Below are 18,094 nucleotides of genomic sequence, written 5' to 3'. Positions count from 1 at the left end.
AAAGAGGTAGGCGATCTATGATAGCCGTCAGGATAAACACAAAAATAGATGCCTTGATCTCTCAGATTATCCAGCTTACTCGCCATTCTTTTCTGCAGAGCCGTTTCGGAAACCCTCCTGAACCTGCAGATAGGCAATATCCGCTGCACTTTCCTATATATCACTTGTCTCTTTAGTTCCTCAATCAAGTCTGCGTGACAGGATCTTCTCTTTGTGAAAATCATGCTTTCTGGAGTCCTGTAAGCTACTTTAGTCAAGGTGCTGAACTGTTTTGTGGTTTTTTTTTTTTTTGGTTTTTTTTTTAGTACTTATTAGCTTTCAAGCCTCTTCCTTGTTCTCACTTTTATGTAGTAGGACTAATCTGTGCTCTCTTGGTTCTTGACTTCAAGGATAAGTTGAACAGAGGTGAGGCCTGCAGTCAGCACATTCTTGATCTTTTAGTATCCTGGTAGAGAGACTCAGATCCCATGACCTCATCCACTCTCCTTTATGCAAGTACTTAAAGAACTTTTTAAATATTTCTTCCTTTTTCCAGTCCTCCTCTTCACCATTCCCACTTGTCTTCCTTTTAGTTTACCTAGTAAAGGAGGAAATCTCATATTTTACATATTCAGAAAATAGTCTGCATAATTTGACTTAGTGGCTGGAATAAATTACTCATGGCAGTTTATATTAGTTTTCTCTAGCAGCCAAGCCCTCTAGGGAAATACCAATAAAACATTGCATTTTACCCCAACAAATTTCCGTACATTTTATTATCAGGCTGAGAATGCCCTCTAGTGTCACACATGTGAGTCTTGCAAGCTGATTTTTGTAATTCCCCATCATACTCTGAAAACAGTAAAAATAAGGAAGTAAACTCCTCTGTTCCCAGCCCCCTACCCCAAAATAAAATTTAACAAATCTTCTATGAAAATGTGCCAAATTACAATAGAGAGAAACTCTGGATTTAGGATCTTACTAAGAGAGGACTATAGAGAACCACCCGTGCTGATTCTATGAACAATGAGCTTGAGAGCTGACTGAGTGGCAGTGATGAGCTCCTTAGTTCAGTCCTTGAGTTACGATTTCTGTTCTCTGGGTCAGCTGAATAATCGCAGCACCCATTGGGGAGGGAATCTTGGTCATTGCTGAAGGGTGATGCTTTGGGGATTCAGGGCCCATGATTGTGTGAGATTCTGGAGGGTGTCATGGTGCATGGCTCTTCCACTGTAATGACTAGATATGGATGGGGGGATGTGAAATGGGGAGAAATTCTTATATAGTTATGAATGAAAGCTCATGGAGCCAGATTCCAGCCCTGGTACCAAATCTTATTTTATTTTTATTTTTTTTTTTAAGCAGCATGCCCAAAGGAGCAAGAGGAAACTACTGGGTCAAAAAGAAAACCCACTTGATACTGTCCCTCTAAACTTTTCCTTTATAACCTAAACTGGAAATGCTAATGTTGTGATTGGAGCATGCAAACTCTTATGTAGACAGCGGGTTGACTAATACCTGATTGTACTATCTTTCAGAATATGATGCCTTGGCCAAAGTGATACAGCATCATCCAGACAGGCATGAAACATTAAAGTAAGTATGAGGCTTAGACCAAAATTTGCAGGCTGTCTTTTTACGTGCACATTTACAATACCATTTCACTGAATTGCACTTTCTTTCATAAAATTGTATTGCCTGGATGCTCAGTTACATTGAATCCGGTTGCACCTTAAGACGTGCCTTCTTGTGGCCTGCCTGTACTGGTCCATGTATATTTTAGTACTTTCTAAAAGCAGTATTTTTAAATTTCCTTTTTCGGAGTAATGCCTCCACCATTTCCATATTTTGTTTTCTTCTTTTCTACAATGTCTAGTGTTCTTGCATCAAGCTTTTTATTGGTTGGAATGGGAATGTCCCAGGTGATTACAACTTCATTCTTTGCAATTGTTAGGGTTTTATCCTAGTGTTTTTCTGATAGTGATGTTGGTGTTTACACAGTTTCCAATGGATGTACTGTGCCACCTTATTGTGCGCCTCTGTGTAGTCTTCTGACATTACCAGGTCACACCTACTATCGAGATGTGTAACCATTTTCAGTTCGGTTTCACAGTATGTGATTTACTGTTTGCTCTGTGCTGACTGAGAGTCATCTTGTCAGTAGTCCAGTGTCTTGTGCTGCAATTATCAGTCTTATCTTTAGGTTTGTGCTAGTCTCCTTAACCGTTCTTGTGCCATATTTTGATCTTCATGTGGTAGCAGAAGTAATTCTGTATTTCTTGCTGTATTAATGCTTTTGCCAATGGTTTCCTTATTTGCTGGTCAAGCTCCTTCAGAAGATTTTTGTTTTGTTTTGAAAATTGTTGCTTTCTTATTTGCTGCTGGATTCTCACTGTTTGCTGGGAAACATGTCCAAGTTTGATAGACTGCTTGTAGTCTTATTTTCAGACTTTAGAACTTTTTTACAGTATTTAGATCTGCTGCTGTTAAGTATATGACCTATATTGCTTTCAGTTCTTGGAATGTACAATCTCTGCATAAATTGGTTCTTATAGATAATTCCTCCATGCTCATGAGATTTCTTTATATCCAATTGATGGAAATCACTCTGGGGTCAGTCTACAGTTCCAAAGCAGTAAGAACATGCAGGAATTGCATTTTGATAGCTTATATCTTATTCTGTGCTGTTAAAGCTCTTTTCAATATCTTTGTCTCCTATGGTACACTCTAGGGATGTGAATCGTTTTAGGACGATTAAAATTATCGTCCGATAATTTTAATATCGTCTTAAACAGTTATGGAACACAATACAATACAGATTCTAACGATTTATCGTTATAAATCGTTAGAATCGTGAGCCGGCACACTAAAACCCCCTAAAACCCACCCCCGACCCTTTAAATTAAATCCCCCACCCTCCCGAACCCCCCCCAAATAACTTAAATAACCTGCGGGTCCAGCGGCGGTCCGGAACGGCAGCGGTCCGGAACGGGCTCCTGCTCCTGCATCTTGTCGTCTTCGGCCGGCGCCATTTTCCAAAATGGCGCCGAAAAATGGCGGCGGCCATAGACGAAAAAGATTGGACAGCAGGAGGTCCTTCCGGACCCCCGCTGGACTTTTGGCAAGTCTCGTGGGGGTCAGGAGGCCCCCACAAGCTGGCCAAAAGTTCCTGGAGGTCCAGCGGGGGTCAGGGAGCGATTTCCCGCCGCGAATCGTTTTCGTACGGAAAATGGCGCCGGCAGGAGATCGACTGCAGGAGGTCGTTCAGCGAGGCGCCGGAACCCTCGCTGAACGACCTCCTGCAGTCGATCTCCTGCCGGCGCCATTTTCCGTACGAAAACGGTTCGCGGCGGGAAATCGCTCCCTGACCCCTGCTGGACCTCCAGGAACTTTTGGCCAGCTTGTGGGGGGCCTCCTGACCCCCACGAGACTTGCCAAAAGTCCAGCGGGGGTCCGGAAGGACCTCCTGCCGTCCAATCTTTTTCGTCTATGGCCGCCGCCATTTTTCGGCGCCATTTTGGAAAATGGCGCCGGCCGAAGACGACAAGATGCAGGAGCCCGTTCCGGACCGCTGCCGTTCCGGACCGCCGCTGGACCCGCAGGTTATTTAAGTTATTTGGGGGTGGGGGATTTAATTTAAAGGGTCGGGGGTGGGTTTTAGGGGGTTTTAATGTGCCGGTTTTTCGATTTTTCGATTTTTTAACGATTTTCACGATTTTTCACGATATTTTACCCCCCCAAACGGCAACAATACGATTCCCTCCCCCTCCCAGCCGAAATCGATCGTTACGACGATCGAGGACACGATTCACATCCCTAGTACACTCTGCTGATCTTTTCTCTTAGTGTTTTGTGCTGGATTGTTGCACTTTCCTCTACTCCTAGATATTTATATACACTTTCCAGAGGTCTGTTTTAAACACTGTCCTGTGTTCTAACAAGCTTCAAATGTAGAAATGTGATGTACCAGGATATCTTGCTTTAATTACAATTTGCATGTATCAAAGAGCAAGCTTGTGTTGGACAGATGTAGACATGCATCTTGAATGACAAATACCTCTGATGCCATATAAGGTATGGAACAGGGGTTGGCACTGGTTTTTGGCAAAGTACCAAAATACACTTACTTCCTCTGCATTTCAGACAGGGCCAGTCCCACCAATGGCTTATGAACCTATGCTAGCAGATGGAGACAGTTAGAAGCTGATGGCACAGATATATAGTCTTGCCCCGACATCAGCCCACCAGTATCCTCTGGAATAGCCAAACTGAGGATGAACTGATTAAACTCGAATATGATCATCGACCAATAGGGAACATTGAGCTCAGTCAAAAGAATAAACTTATTCATTAAACTGAGGGGCTGACTAAGCTACTTACCAGTTTTCAAACTAATAGTAGGAACACTCTGCAATGTCCGCACCAAAAAGGCGAACCAAAGATAAAAATGCAGCAGCCGAGGGCGGGTCGGGGATTGGCCTGCCCTCCATTAGGGGAAAGGAAATTATCAGGTAAGTAGTAATTTCTCCTTCCTCTGCATTTAGGCAGGCCAATCCCCACCAATGGGATGTACCAAAACTCTTCCGAACAGCGTGGGAGGCTGCCCGCAGTGCAGTCAGCACTGCCCACGCAAATGCAGTATCCTCCCAAGTCTGAACATACGAGCTGTAATACTTGGAAAAGGTGTGCAATGACTATCATGTCGCTGCTCAGCAAATCTCGACAGGCGACATTTCCATTTTCTGTGAAGAATATTCCACTTTCTGTGCAAAATTTGGTGAAAATGGAGCAGACTCCAGTGAGAGTGAGTCTGTGTGTAGAGGTATACAAGCTTATGGAGGATGGGGGGGGGGGGGGGTGTGGGGTGTGAAAGAGCATGTGTGAGGTTGCATGAGTGTAGTTGCCAGAGAGAGCCTATGTGAGGAGATTGTGAAGGAGTGTGTATATGTGAGAGATCGGGAGATGGTGTGTAGAAAAAGATTGTGTATGTGAGGGTGCTTGCTTGTGAGGGTGTGTGTGAGAGAGAGCCTGTGCAAAGCGAGTGTGTGTGTAAGACATAAGTATCCTGTGTGAGGGTGTATGCAGGAGAGGGAGCCTGGGTGGGGGGGGGTGTGGGAGCCTGTAATGGATGGGGGGGGGTTTGTGAGAGGGGGTGGTGCACTAGTAAGGATGTGTGAGAGGCAGTACTGAGGGGTCAAACTCTGGGAGGGGAGAGAGCGCTGCAGGTGGAGGAGATGGGGCCTGAGAGGGCAAAGTGAAAGGAGACTGGCCAGGGGAGAAGAGAGAGGGTGGATGGGACATTTAGTGAACTTCTAGGGAAATTCTGCTCAAAATATTTAAAACTCTGCATCTTTAACTTTTTTTGATTATTTCATTTTACATGAATTACTTAGACTATATCATGTACATTGTTGTTTTGACCAATATAAAATACAAAATTTTGCAGAATTTTAAGCTTTTGTGTGCAGACTTCCCCCAGGAGTAATGTGTGGGGACTGACATTCTGTTCATAGAGAATACCTGTTACAGGTAAGCAATTCTGTTACCTTTGCAGTCCAGATTAAAGTGGGAGGAGAGAGAAGGCAAAACAGAACCTATTGGCTACATCCTTCATTCCAATTTCAGTCGAAGAGGATCCACTTATTTTTTGCTAAAACAACTTACGTCACATCTCCCCTCCCCCCTTACTATTGTAACTGCTGTCCTCCTACTCATGCCAAATCCAGGTTTTGCTGTGAAGAGTAGGCACTGACTGCTCTAAATGTACGCCCAAAGCATATGGTGGTAATGGAATAGATCTATTAAAAGAATGCATGTGCTATGTGCGTAGTTAAAACATGCAATAATACAGTGGGGCTATTTAAAAATGAATATCTGGTCTAAAAAACTGTGAAAAGAACATCTGCCTTTGAGATTTCTGTAAAATGCTAATCTTAAATGTGAAAGGATTGTGGAAGAATGAATCTGCTGGATAAGCTGTTCTGCTCTTAATGAAAACCATATAACTTCAGGATCTACCTCTTGTACGTCTGCTCTTTTCACCTTGGTTTTAGGTGACAGTTCCGTGGGTGGAATATGCCTGTTTCCAGTAGCCCAAATGTATTTATAATGGCAGAAGAAAATTGCTGTCCCATCATTATGCTCAGACATCATTGAGCAAATAAAAAAAAATTAGAATCTCATTGTACCAAAGCACCTGCTTGAAAATCTAGTGAAACATGGCATAGGGGAAACAGATGTGATAAACGCACAAAAACAACAAAGTAGAAAATTTCCTAGTGTTAACCCACTGGTCCTGAGACCATCAGGTTATGTGCTCTTCTGCTAGCAGATGGGAGACAAGAGTCAGATTTCAAAGCAGATGTCACCCTAGATATACCCCTGCAGTGACCTCAGCTCTCCAGTATCTCTGTCTCCTAGCAGATGAGGACACTGTCCCACACACTAGAACAGTGTTAATTACAGCAAAGAAGAGAAATTTTACCTTTAAGAAGATTGAGCCCTGCTCTCCTGCAGTGATACCTAAGGGTCCCTCCCCCAATTGAGAATTCCTGAGGTGATTTTCGATTTCCCTCAGAGGTGTGCCTTGGTCCGGTAACTGGTTCCCGGCGTGGACTTAGCCCCCAGAGAGGCTGAAAGCCAGTGGGTGCATAACAGAGCGTGGCAGAGAAGGTAAAGCCCTCTTCCCCCCGCAGCTGGCACGCGATTGGTAAGTGCCAAGACCAGGTAAGCAGAGAGCTTTAAATTTAGGTCTCCGGGGCTTGGACTGCCGTACCAATTCCATTCATCCAGCGAGGTAAAAGGGAGCACGGATCAAGTTGAGCAGCCTTGGTTGGGCTAGGCCCCCATCCGGTGCAGGGGTCCAGACACGTGGAGACCCTCGGAGGCGCCATCTTATGTGCGGGGGTGTCGGCGCCATCTCCCCTTCTCGTTCAGCAGTACACACAGGGCAGGCTGGATGGCCAATGCGCCCAACTTGTGCGCCTCCAATATAGATGCATGCACAACCGTGCTTAAACCTGCACACGTGCATATTGAAGCACATTACCCGTGCGTCGATATACAGAGGCAATGGCACCGGTGTCCAAGAAGCTCAGAAAGTACTCCCTTTTTACAGCCTAAACTGGAGTCCTGCCTGTGCCATCATTGCGAAGAAGCCCAGGGGGGTACCAAAGCCTGGTCCCTCACAGTCTGAAGATGGGTCCGGAACTACTCCATATGATAGCACCCCAGATCTATGCAACTCTGAAGTGGCATTTCCACAAAAGGGCATTTCAGGGTTCCCTACACAGATACCCCCTGGGGCTAACATAGACCCAGGGACCTTCTCCTAGTTAGAATTTTTCCAGGGGCTGCAAGCCTTCATTCAGGCACAATCAGCCCTGGCTGTGACCCAGGTCCAACCCCAGCCAGGAGCACCTGACTTGCCCGACCCTGCTTGGGTGCCACAAGACATACCTCGCCTCACCAAGAATTTTACTGACAGGGACCCGGACACCTCAGACGATAATGGTGCCTCACTGGAAGAAGGGGAAATCCCTCCAGGCCTGGAACCATACAGAACAATGCTTCACTTCTTCCACAGGGATGAATTACCAGCCCTTGTTTCACAGACCCTCAAGACTCGGGGGGGAGATCCCAGGCATGGACCCTATGGCAGAACCAAAGAAGAACCCCATCTTGGTGTCCCTTCGTAAGGCCTCATGCTATTTCCCAATGATGGAAGCCATCCAGGAACTGATTGACCTGGAGTGGGATGCCCCCGAGGCAAGTTTTAAAGGAGGTCGGGCCTTGGAAGCCTTGTACATTCTGGAACCAGCGACCAAGGAATGCCTACGTTTCCCGAAAGTGGACGCCATGGTCTGTGCCATCTCGAAGCAAACAACCTTTATATCCGTGGAGGGAGGGGTGGCATTGAAGGATACTCAGGATAGACTATTAGAATCCATCCTTAAGCAAGCATTCGATGCAACAGCCATGACGCTGCAGATTGCTTTCTGCTGCGCGGTGGTGACACGTTCCTGCTTGCTCCTATCAAGAGAGGCAGATAATTCCAGAACATATGCTGGTGAAACGATCGAACCACCAGCAGCCTTCCTGACGTGTGCAAGCTCAGACCAGGTGCGTACCTCAGCCAGAGGAGCAGTCTCGGTAGTGGCGGCCAGAAGGCAGTTATAGTTGCGGAACTGGTCAGCAGACGCGACTTCTAAGGCGAATTTATTTAACAACTTTTTTATACCGACCATTCGAGGGTACATCATATTGGTTGACAAAGAACTAACGGAAATACAGTGAACGGGGGGAGTAGCACAACAAAGGGGGTTAAGGCAAAGGCATAAGGTGCAATTGGTTAAATGATTGAAAATAATAATAGTAGTTTATTATCATTAACATAATATTAATAACATGGAGAGATAGAAAGGAGGAGCTGGAAAGACCTATGCTGGGAATGCCTGCTTAAAGAGCCAGGTCTTTAGCTTTTTCCTAAATTTGTAAAGGCAGGGCTTGGTGCGGAGCTCAGTGGGAAGCGCATTCCAATGGGTGGGTCCTGCAACCGAAAGAGCTTGCTCCCTCGTGGAGGTGAGGTGAGCATATTTGAGGGAGGGGGTGTGGAAGGTAGCTTTGTGTGTTGTGTGCCAATCTCGCAAGAATGCCCTTTAAGGGATCTCTCCTACTCGGAAGCAAATTAGAGAAGTTAGCCAGCAAGTGGGGCGAATCCCCAGTGCCTCAGCTACCGGAAGACAGGTAAAAGATTCCAACGCCCCTCCCCTAGAAGAACTAGGGGCAGAGGCTCCCAACTTTTTCGACCCTACAGGATCTCGTTATTCCATGTACCTCATCCCTCCGGACGGTCCCAGCCCTTTCGGAACAGACCCCCCCAGGGGCAGGCTCGAACCATGCTTCCCGATGAGAATGGGCTGACCCATCCACAGGAAGAGGAAATAGGGGGTCGGCTTTCCCTCTTCTACCAACGATGGGTCGAAATCACATCGGACCAATGGGTACTAAACATCATTTGAGAATGTTATTCTCTGGAGTTTCGCAGCATCCCTCGGGACAAACTTGATATCACCCTGCCACTCCCACACCAAGAGACTGGCAGTGGAATCCACTCTGGCAAGACTACTCAGTCTGAAGGCTATAACTCCGGTACCTATGCCCCAGAACAATACAGGGCATAATTCAATCTATTTTATCATTCCCAAGAAAAGGATCATTCTGGCCCATCTTGGACCTCAAGAACGTCAAGTCATCTGCGGGTACTACCGCATGGAAACGCTCTGCTCCATAATAATGGCAGTACAACCGGGAGAGTTCCTAACATCTCTGGATCTCTCCGAAGCGTACCTTCATATCCCAGTCCAAAATCGCCAGCGTTTTTCTGCGTTTTGCACTACTGGGACACCATTAGCATTTCCGAGTGCTACCCTTCGGCCTAGCAACTGCCCCCAGAACATTCTCCAAATTTATGATGGTCATGGCAGCAACACTAAGGAAGGAAGGGATCTTGGTTCACCCTTACTTGGATGACTGTCTGATCAGGGCAAAGTCTTCGGAAGAGAGCCGGCAGGTGACCAGCAGAGTCAAGAACCTACTGCAGGAACTCTGTTGGGTTGTGGACACTGTCAAGAGCAGTCTGAAGCCCTCTTAGTCTCTAGAGTACCTGGGGGCCTGTTTCGACACCAAACAAAACAGTCTTCCTCCCTCCCCCAAGGAGGAGGAAGCTGATGGAACAACTACGACGATTAATGACCAGTGCACGCCCCAAGGTATAGGACTATCTTCAAATCCTCGGGCTCAAGGCATCAACCCTGGAGGTCGTTCCATGGATAAGGGCTCATACGAGACCATTCCAGTGCTCCTTACTGTCACGCTGGAACCCACTGTCCCAGGACTACTCAATTTGCCTCCAAGTTCCAGCAGAGGTATGTTCTCAGCTTCAGTGGTGGCTACAGGAAGACCACTTAAGCAGAGTGGCAAGCCTATCCCCGTCGAACTGGATCGTGCTCACCGCAGATGCGAGCCTATGAGGGTGGGGAGCCCACTGTCAGGAACTGATGGCCCAGGGACAATGGAGCAAGGAAGAGGCAGGATGGAACATAAACCGCCTGGAAGTTCGAGCGGTCAAACTAGTGTGCCTGCGATTCAGCCACAGACTCCGAGGCCAAGCGATTTGAGTAATGTCTGACAGCGCTACAACTGTTGCCTACATCAACCGCCAGGGAGGAACCAGGAGCCAGCAGGTGTCTCTGGAAATAGACCCTCTCGTGGCATGGGCAGAGGTAAACCTACAAGGGATCTCTGCCTCCCACATCGCAGGAAAAGACAACATCTCAGCAACCTTCCTCAGCAGAGAGAGCCTGGATCTGGGGGAATGGATGCTGTAAATCGCTGGGGCTTCCTAGCCATGGACCTACTGGCCACCTCTGTGCCCAAGTCCCCAGGTTCTTCAGCCGCAGACGAGAGCCATACTCCCAAGGGATTGATGCCCTCGTCCAGACCTGGCCAGAGGAAGACTTACTGTATGCCTCCCCCCTCCCCCCCCATACCCTGTTTCCCCAAAAATAAGACAGTGTCTTATATTAATTTTTGCTACCAAAGATGCACTAGGCCTTATTTTCAGGGGATGTCTAATAGAGCTGCTGGCTGCCCCTGCGTCAGCCATGCCCCACCAGTGTGCTGTCAGAGGTAAGAGTGTGCAGCATTCATGGTAGTCAGCTTGGGCTGATTCTGCTGCTTTTGACCCTCTGCACACTGCTTGGAAGGGGTCCCCCTACTGGTACTGCCACCATCCCCAGATGTCAGTAATCTTGCTGCCACTGTCACTGCTGCCACATGGCTATTGGGGAGGCGCCGATTGCTGCTACTGACACTGAAGCCCATTCTGCTGCCTCCTCTGTGCAGGCCCCGTGGGCTTCCACTTTCTCCATGCTGATCTCGTACATTGAGATCCGCATAGAGAGAGTGCTATTCTTGCACATTCCCAAAGATTACATGTGCCAATCACTAAAATAACTTTTTTTTTTTTTTTTTTTACCTTTGCTGGCTGATGTTAGTTTTCTAATCTGTTGGTCACAGGCTTTTTTTTCCCCACCTTCCCTTTCTTATTTTTTTGTCAATTCCTTTTATATTGACCTTTTTTCTTCTGTATTTCTTTTCTCTCCATCTTCTTCCCTCAAACAGTCAGGTTCTCATTCTCACATGCATTTCTCTCTCACACACACACACAGGCTCTCACTGTCACATGCTGTCTCTCATACAATCATTCATACACAGTCTCTCACTGGCACATGCTGTCTGACTCTCACACACACAGGCTCTCTCTCTCCCACATGCTGTCTTGCTCAAGCATAGGCTCTCACCGTCACACGCTGTCTCTCACACACACATGCTGCCTCTGCAAACATTCAGATCCTCACTCCCACACACAATCTCTCAACTCATCTCATCTCATACACGCATGTACACACCCTCTACAGACCCTCAGCCTCTCTCTCACCTCTGGGCCTCCTCTTCGCGGGTCGCCGCAGGATGGGCTCTGCAGCGGCCCTGAACTTCTCTGGCCACGGCGGCCCTGCTACCTGGCCTCTTCCTCTTCCTCGGCCCTGCTACCGGGCCTCTTCCTCTTCTTGGGTCGCTGTGACTTGGGATTCGCAGCAGCCCGCGGCGGCTCCTCTTCTGCACGCGCTGATGCTCTTCCTCTTTCCTGCCCACGCGGCTCCGGCAACGTTTACTTCCGGGGCCGCACAGGCAGGAAAGGAGGAAGAGCATCAGTGCGTTTGAACGCGATCTTTTTCTTCGGGCAAGGAGGCTCAGCGGCCGCATGAGCCTCCTTGCGCCCGGGGGCATTGGCTCCCCTCGTGATACCACTGCTCGCGTCTGCCCCTAATACTTTGGAAACTTTATTTAAAAAAAAAAAAATTGACGTCACAGGATTGACCGGCCCACCAGGGGAAGCCCGATCCCCCGATAGGTCAATCCGCCCCTGTTTACAAGGGATGGCTTACTTTCGGGGGAGGTCTTATATTTAGGAATTTGGCAAAATCTCTACTAGGTCTTATTTTTGGGGGTTGTCTTATTTTCGGGGAAACACGGTAGCTACTACTGGGCAAGATCATCCGCAAGATAAAACACCACAGGAGACTAGTTCTGCTAGTGACCCCGGATTAGCCAAGATGCCCATGATATGCAGACATGCAAAGACTCCTTGCAGGGAGCCCTCTGTGCCTACCTCCACACAGGGATCTTCTCCAGCAAAGCCCGATTCTTCACAAAGATCCATCTCTATTCTCTCTTATGGTCTGGCACTTTCGAGGACTCGCCTGAAGAAACAAGGTTATTTGAAGGCCATGATTGCACCCTGCTCCGCGCGTGCAAGTTCTCAATATCTCTGGCATACATATGGATCTGGAGAATATTCGAAGCCTGGTGCAAAGACCGTGGGATACTCTCGCGGATGGCCAAGATCCCCATGATTCTAGAATTTCTACAGGACAGTATGAAAGGATGGTCACTCAACTCCCTCAAGGTCCAAGTAGCAGCCATCTCCTGCTTCAGAGCCCAAGTGAATGGAATCAGTCTATCACCTCATCTGGACTTGGCCCATTTCCTAGAAGGGGTTAAGCAACTTCGACCACCCCTAGAGGCCGATGCCCCTATGGAACCTCAATCTGGTATTAGACTTCCTAGCAGGGGTGTCCTTCAGGCCGTTGCACAGTCTGTCACTGCATCTGTTAACATTGAAGACTGTATTCCTGGTGGCAATATGTTCGGCCCGTCGCATCTCCGAGCTACAGGCACTATCCTGTTGGGAACCATTCCTTTAGGGTCACTCCTGGAACAATACAGCTTCGCACCATACCCTCCTTCCTACTGAAGGTGGTCTCAGAGTTTCATCTGAACCAAGCCATCTCCCTACCATCTCCGGATGAACATAAGGACTCTGAAGACTCCCAACTTCTTCGCCATCTAAATGTCTGCAGACTCCTGGTACAATACCTGGAAAGACTGGAACCTGTGCGCAAAATGGATCGCTTGTTTCTTCACCACAGCGGGAAGAATCAAGGAGAAGCGGCCTCATGAGCAACCATAGCTTGCTGGATCAAGGAAGTAATCAAGGCAGCCTATATAGAGGCAGGAAAGCCCTTACCCCTACAGGTTAAGGCTCATTCTACTAGGGCCCAGGCAGTATCTTGGGCAGAAACCAAGCTGCTGTCACCCGCAGAGATCTGTCGGGTGGCGACATGGTCCTCCCTATACACCTTCTCCAGGTTCTACCGCCTGGATGTTCAGGCCAGGGAAGATGCAGCCTTCGCAAGGGCTGCATTAAGTGGGCCATGGGCACCCTCCCATCCTGTCCGGGAGTAGCGTTTATACATCCCACTGGTCTTGAGTCCATCTGGCTACACGCTAGGAAATGGAGAAATTACTTACCTGAATTTCGTTTTCCTTAGTGTAGACAGATGGACTCAGCATCCCACCCGTGGCTGCCCCCAGAGAAGGAGTATGTTGGAAAGTGAACCTCGATATTAAGCAAATACGGGTAAGCCGTTGCCTACCCCTAGTTCAAGACACCCGCAGTTAGTCTGTCGGCGTTAATTGGTTGAGTACACTGGCAGTCTCCAGTTTTTGGAATCAGTTTAATCAGTTTTAATCAAGTTGTTTAAGCCAAATATATATCCACAGTGTCTTTTCGAAGAGAATACTGGAGAGCTGAAGTCACTGCAGGGGTTTATCTAGGGTGACGTCAGCTTTGAAATCTGTCTCCCATCTGCTAGCAGAAGAGCACATAACCCTCTGGTCCTGAGTCCATCTATCTACACTAGGGAAAACAAAATTATCAGGTAAGTAATTTCTCCAATATCAAAAGTATAAACGAAACACTTAACCACCTTATAAATTTCTATTTGATGGGACTAGATCAATCTAAAAATTTTAATTATAAATAAGTGTGGATGGTCATATGGGACCAAAATCATATTGCGGCTTTATTCATGCTGCTTGCTGTTTTGAAACATCCCCCAATCTAAACATGTATCTGCATATTTAAATAGAACCAGTGAAGAAATCCAAACATATTGTGATCAACTTGCTGAAAATATTTAATTTAAACTTATTTATTTGGTGTCCAAATGCTGCAGTTGAGAACTGAAACAGTTACTGAATTACCACCTGGATCTGAACATTTCACATGGCTCAGTGTTTTGAGGTTGCAATCTGTTTTCCCTTGCATCAAGGGCAACTACCTGTTTCATAGGTCCGAAATGCCTGCAAGATGGAAGCTAGATTATAAACTCATCACAGCCTTTATGATGATGCTACTCTGACCAATCTCAGTCAGTGGTGTAAACTACATTTAAATATGATGATACCAATTAATATTTAAAAAAATTCTTCTTTCCATATTTATTTATATTCTGCTTTTCAGTCACTTAAAAGCAGATTTCCTAGCATGTAGACAGATGGACTCAGGAGCAGTGGGTTATGCTCACCTGCCAGTAGATGGAGACTGAGTAAGCTGATGTCACAGTATATATACTCCTGCAGTGACACCAGCCTGCCAGTATTCTGTCTCTAGCAGATGGTGAATGTGCATCTCCCTGTGGGAATTGCTTCAGAATTTGGAAGGAGAATTTAACATAGAAAAAGGAAAGGCCCGCTCTCCTGTGGTGATAACAAATGATCCCGCCCCCAGTTGAGAATTCCTGAGGTGATTTCCGTGGTCCTTCAGATGTGTGCCTTGGTCCAGTAGCTGGGTTTCCCAGCGAGGAATTAGCTGATTGTACAGCAGCTGCAGGAGGCCGAGCACGATGGTGATGGCACATGCCCTCTCCTCTTGCAGCCGCAGACTCTCTGTTCTCAATTGGTAAGGGCTGAGCTCGGATAAGTTTAAAAAAAAAAAAAGTGTCCTAGCATGTAGCCAGATGGACTCAGGACCAATGGGTATAGTGCAGGAGTCCCCAACCACCGGTCTGCAAACCAGGACTGGCCATTGGGGTTTTTTTGCCGGTCCTCGGCACCACCGCAGACCAGCACTAACAGGGGTGGATTGGCCTATCGGGGCTTTGGGCATGCCCCGGTGGGCGGTCAGCCCGATCACGTGGTTGGTGTTCACAGTGGCCCCATGCCTGCGGAGTCACTGTACCTAACACAACTCTGTAGGACAGCGCTTCTCAACCAATGTGTCGCCAAACACCGGCAGGTGTGCCGCGTCTCCCGGTGTCCCACTACCCCGTTCTTCTTTCCTTTTGCCTTTTTCCAGCCCCCGCGGGCCAATAGGAAGCATCCTTTCTTCCTACCCCCATTGCCCAATGGGAAGCCTCCTTCATTCTGCCTGCCCCCGCGTAGGCCAATCGGAAACCTCCTCCCTACCAATGGGAGTAGGAAGAAGGGAAGAAGCCTTTGATTGGCCGGTGAGGCAGGCATCTGAATGCCCGGGGGTGGGGTAGGAGGAATAGAAGTTTTTGAACTCCGACGCAAGGCCGCGCGGTGAAGAGGAAACCTGACCCCCGATGAAGCAAAGCTGCCATGGGAGCCCATTCCCATGGCAGCAAAGAGGAAACCCGACCCTGACCAAGCAAGGCCGCCACAGCCCGTGGCGGCGAAGAGTAAACCAGACCCCAACCGAGGCCACCACGGGGAACTCATTCCCGTGGTGGTGAAAAAAGAAGGCCCGCCGGAGTAAAGCCATGGCGGAACTGGAGCCCATCCCTGCAGTGAAGGAAGAAGTTTTTGTTGAGAGCTGGTGCTGTGGTCTGTGTGAATGGGTGCCTGACTGAGAGACTGGTCGTGGGGGTCTGGTGGGGGGGGGGGGTGTGACTGGTTGTGGGTGCTAAGGAAGAGGACTGTGAGGACAGAGCTTCAGCAGCCCTTGCTGCTTCTGGTGAGTGCTATTGTCATAATTAAATAAGCATGCACTAAAATCCAACCCCCACCACACCCTGCTGGGCCATGGAAAAATGGTCTTGCTTGAAGCTGGTCCCTGGTGCAAAAAAGGTTTGGGATCACTGGTATAGTGTACTCCCGATAGCAGATGGGAGACAGTCAGATGTCAGAGAAATACTGAAGAGTTGAGCTTCCTGCATGGGTATATGTAGGCTGACATCAGCTTTGACATCTGTCTCCCATCTGCTATCAGGAGTACACTATACCCATTGGTCCTGAGTCCATCTGTCTACACTAAGGAAAATGAAATTATCAGGTAAGTAATTTCTCCATTTGTAAAGACAGCATAGAGGGGTTTGCAGGACTTCCTCCGGTCTCTGTGCTCAGCATGCCGTTCCGATGTTTGTTCCAGGTCCCGTGGGGGTTAGGGGAACTAGGCAGCCTGGTGGCTTAGGCCCCGCAGTTAGGCTTTTTGCCTACACGCTGCTTGGTAGGCCGTGGTGGCGTTTTTGCATGCTTCTGTGCGTGCCTTACTGCCCTCTACAGGACATCAGTGTGTGCAGTGCGCTTAGTTTTAGGCGTGTCTTTTGCATGCACAAACTTCTAAGTGTGGGTAGTGCAGCCACGCCTTGACATGTAGTTTGTGTGTGTGTTTTTTGTGGCACTTTGGGGTGCCTGGTTTTTGTGTGTATAAACCTTCAGCACAAGCCAGCTGGACTCATTCGCAGTTGCCTGCACACTGATGGCACTGGTGAGTAAGAAACCTAATCGCCTTTCTCTCTGTGTCACCTGTCATATTCAGGCATCTCAGCCTCTTGTGTCCTCTAATCTGAGTCAGCGCTGTTTTAGAGGCTCAGGGAGAGTTGGCTTCCTCTGATTTCACTAAGCCTGGATCCTCTCAGCCTGATGGTCTGGTTAAGGATCTGTCTGGAGGCACGCCTGATCTTGGAACTTCCTTGACTGGTTCCTCCGCAGGGGATGGCAGTTCAGTGGGCCCCACTCTAGTTCCTTCTGGGTTTGGCCTGTATCTGGCCAAACCCTGTATCTTGGGTAGAGTGTTAAGAAAGGGTTGCAAACCTTCAGGTGCAGTCCTTAGGGTCTGACCTGACAGGAGAGTGTGAAGCTGAGCCGGTGACCCCTCCCTCTTCCAGTCCTATGTTTAGACGCTAGAGCACGCTTCGGTTTGCTGTGGGAAATCCCGACAAGCTCAGATTGCACTGATTCTCTGGAAGATGGGGAAATTCCTCCAGGTTTGAAACCGTATTGGACCTTGTTGCGGTTCTTTCATAGAGATGAACTACCGGCCCTGGTTTCCCAGACCTTGAAGATGCTGGGTGTTCCTGGTGCAGATTCCATATCTGAACTGAAGAAGAATCCCACTTTGGTTTCCTTTTATTTTACATTTTATATTCTGCTTTTCAGCACTTCAAAGTGTACATCAAAGCAGATTACATTCGGGTACTATAGGTATTTTCCTATCCCCACAGGGCTTACAATCAAATTTTGTACCTGAGGCAATGGAGGGTAAAGTGACTTGCCCAAGGTCTCAAGAAGCAACAGTGGGATTTGAACCCAGGTTTCCCTGGGCTGTAGCCCGCTGCTTTAATACTAGGCAGCTACTCTACTCCACTCCTTGTGTAAAGCATCTTGTTTGTTTTTTCCCCTGTTATGAGAGCCATTCAGAAATTGATTGAACTTGAATGGGGAGCCCGAGGCAAGTTTTTAAGGGGGTTGGACATTGGAAGGCCTGGATCCAGCAGTAAGGGAGCATTCACATTTTCCCAAAGTGCATGTGCTGGTCTGTTCCATCACTAGGCGGACACAGGAGCAGTCCTGAAGGATGTGTATGATAGGCGGATTGAGGCTATCCTTAAGCAAGCCTTTGAAGCAGTGGTGGTGACTTAAAGAAGCAGACAAGATTGTACCACTAGGGTGCAACAAGAAGCTATCTGTTGTCAGGAAGTTGATGATTCTGGGAGTGAATTTGAGTGGTTATGGAACCAGCTGCTGCCTTTTTAGCTGATGTGGGCTGCAACTTGGTCCGTACCTTGGCAGAGGAGTGGCTTCAGTGGTGGCAGCCAGGCGTCAACTATGCTTGCGACATTGATCAGCTGACACAGCCTCCAAGGCTAATCTTACAAAAATGCCCTCTAAAGGCTTGCTCTTGTTTAGGAGCGAGTTGGAGAAATTGGCCAGTAAGTGGGGCAAATCTCCAGTCCCTTGGTTGCCG

The 18,094-nt window shown here is 47.9% G+C and overlaps 1 protein-coding gene across 3 annotated transcripts in view; it reads left to right on the top strand.

Moving 5' to 3' along the window:
* The window catches only part of THOC7 (THO complex 7), a 71,635-nt gene that overhangs the window by 30,322 nt on the left and 23,219 nt on the right, over positions 1–18,094 (top strand). For all 3 annotated transcript variants that reach the window (XM_029601017.1, XM_029601016.1, XM_029601014.1), the window contains one exon: positions 1,518–1,575. In XM_029601017.1, the coding sequence (XP_029456877.1) occupies positions 1,518–1,575 (58 nt within the window). The remainder of the gene's footprint in view (positions 1–1,517; positions 1,576–18,094) is intronic.

The sequence above is a fragment of the Rhinatrema bivittatum genome, chromosome 4, assembly GCF_901001135.1.
Source record: "Rhinatrema bivittatum chromosome 4, aRhiBiv1.1, whole genome shotgun sequence".
In the NCBI taxonomy this organism is placed as follows: Eukaryota; Metazoa; Chordata; class Amphibia; order Gymnophiona; family Rhinatrematidae; genus Rhinatrema; species Rhinatrema bivittatum.
Note: the sequence above shows the minus strand (reverse complement) of the source record. Positions and strands in the feature narration are given on the sequence as shown.